Below are 2,501 nucleotides of genomic sequence, written 5' to 3'. Positions count from 1 at the left end.
TAGTCTGCTTGCCATCGTCGTCGTCCATCTGTCGCCCTTCGGTGTCCTCGTCACACCGTTGATTGACGTCTGTCCCGCCTGGCGTCGTTTCGCGTCGTGACGTGGCCGTTGACGGGCGGCATACCCCTCCCTTTGGGAAGGGGTGGCGTGGTGACGTGGGGTGCTTTCCTTCAAGGGCTGGACGATGGAGGTCCTTTGTTAGAGATGTTTTGAACTGGGGGGGGCTTACCGTTTACCGTGGTTGACATAGAATGACGACGACGACGTAATTGTCGTCGTCGTCGTCGTCCGTCCATCTGCAACGCATAGTGGCCACGTCGCTGACGGCAACCTGGCCCGGCTTGCTCCTGGGGTCGGTCATGGCCCTGGGACCGTGGCGTGGGCTGGTCGTGGTTTTTCGTGGGCGCTGGTCATCGTTCGCCACTTGGTCTTGGTGTTGCTTGTGGCTGTTGTCGTTGTTAGGCGGTCGTAATCGTTTGTTGGGCGCTGATCGGTGTTTGTTGGTTGCGTGTGGGTGTCGAGTTGTTGGGCGCTCGTCGTTGTTTGTGGCGTGTGGGGGTCGACTTGTTTGGCGGTGGCATTCTTTTGTTGGGCGGTTGCACTTGTTTGGTAGGGCGGCCGTCGTTCATTGCAGTGGTGGGGGTTGGTGCCGAAGTGGTGGTGGGGCGGTGTGTCGCTGTTGTGAATGTTGACGTGGTGGTTGTGGGTTGAAGAAGGAAGCCATGTCACAGATTGTGACGTTGGCATCAACGTTCAAACTCGCGCACGCTCACGCCCAAATCCCAACTTCATGAGGAAGCCTTGTTCCCACTCACGCGTGAATTTGTTGTGTTTATTAGAATTTTGTAGTGTGTAGTGTCCTCCTTTTCAATATAAAACTTTGTAGGGTCTGCATTTTGGGAGTACAAAATATTTGTGGTGTTCATTTCTCATAACAAAACTTTGTAGTGTTCACTTAATGGGACTACAAAATCCACAGTCTATTTTTTCATTGTAAAAGTTTGTAATATCCGCTTTTTCATTACAAAAATTTGTAGTATCAGCTTTTTGTGACTACAACAGTTTATACTCTCCACATCTTGGGACTACAAAAATTTGTATGTCTGCTTTTTGAGACAACAAAAGTATGTACTAGTATCTTGTAGTGTCGTTAAATTTGAGTAGGTACATGGGATATGGTTCAATGTTTCAAAGCAGTTGACTTTAGCCACATACTTAGCCCTCTATCATATTGATTCTTTGTACCCTCCATCAAAGTATGGTCAAGAATGACCTGGATATCTACCCCTTGTCCATAATGAGTCTTTCCATCATATCTTTGAAGGGTTTGAATTATCTGACATCCCAGAGTAAGGTGGCCTCTCTTTCTGATTCATGATCACTATCTATTCCTTTCTCATAGTCAGTCTTGACCATAGTTTTATGGGGGGATATGGTTCAATGTTTCAAAGCAGTTGACTAGCCCTCTATCATTGATTCTCCATTAAAGTATGGTCAAGAATGACTTGGATATCTACCCCTTGCCCATAGTGAGTCTTGACATCATCTCTTTTAAGGGTGTAAATTCTCTGACATCTCAGAGTAAGGTGGCCTCTCTTTCTACTACATGATCACCATCTACTCCTTTCTCATAGTCAGTCTTGACTCTTGACCATAATTATATGGAGGGTAAAGACTTGATGATGTTGGGCTATGTAGCTAAAGTTAACTCCTGTGAAGCATTGAATTATAAACCCATGTACCTACTCAGAGTCAAGGACACTGCAACATACTTACCAGTAGACACTGCATTGTTGTAGTCCCAAATCCAATATGAACAGTACAAAGTTTTGTTATGAAAAATGCGGACACTACAAATCTTTGTAGTCCCACTCTACAAAGTTTGAAATGAACAGGGGGACACTACAAAATTTCAAATTTGGGCGTGAGCGTGATCCTATGCATGTTGATACCAACGTCACACAGTGTGACTTGGTGACGTTCCTTCTCGCTTCAACCGACAACCAACGCCAACTACTCCACCTTACCACCACGTCGCCGCCATGCGTCACGCAACCCCCCACCACGCGTCGACGACCTCAATCACGACGATCAGCACCCACAAAAGTCGACGAGACGATGACCACAACGTCGTCACGGACCAACCACAACCACCCCGACATCACAGGAACGACGCGGCAGCGCCACGTCACCAACTCGCAAGCACACGAGATCGATGGAGCACTAGTAGCTGCCATTTACATCATGTAAAACCTGGCATGTACCATAGAAGTTCCTGCTTAACTACCGTGAATGAAATGAAATGAATTTTCATTCATTCACGGCACCTGTTTCATTCCAAGTCATTCTCATTCATTGCCGTCGAGAATGAAATACTTTTTGTTTCATTTCATTTCATCTCAATTTTTTCTTCATTTCTACTGACAAGAATGAAATTTATTCTGTTTCATTCATGCCTGGCGACTCTTTCATTTTTTTAATTTCATTCCACCATGGCAACT

General features: G+C 46.0%; 1 protein-coding gene across 1 annotated transcript; it reads left to right on the top strand.

The window, feature by feature from the left end:
* Positions 1 to 1,490: 1,490 nt before the first annotated feature.
* On the top strand, positions 1,491 to 2,250 carry LACBIDRAFT_335022 (uncharacterized protein; the record flags this gene model as incomplete). Its single annotated transcript, XM_001889879.1, has 3 exons — positions 1,491 to 1,529; positions 1,635 to 1,703; positions 1,867 to 2,250. The coding sequence occupies 3 exons, from the start codon at positions 1,491 to 1,493 to the stop codon at positions 2,248 to 2,250; spliced, it is 492 nt and encodes a 163-aa protein (XP_001889914.1).
* Positions 2,251 to 2,501: the final 251 nt, after the last annotated feature.

Source organism: Laccaria bicolor, genomic scaffold (genome assembly GCF_000143565.1).
Source record: "Laccaria bicolor S238N-H82 LACBIscaffold_74 genomic scaffold, whole genome shotgun sequence".
Taxonomy (NCBI): Eukaryota; Fungi; Basidiomycota; class Agaricomycetes; order Agaricales; family Hydnangiaceae; genus Laccaria; species Laccaria bicolor.
The sequence above is the reverse complement of the archived record's forward strand: the minus strand, read 5'-3'. Positions and strand labels throughout refer to the sequence as shown.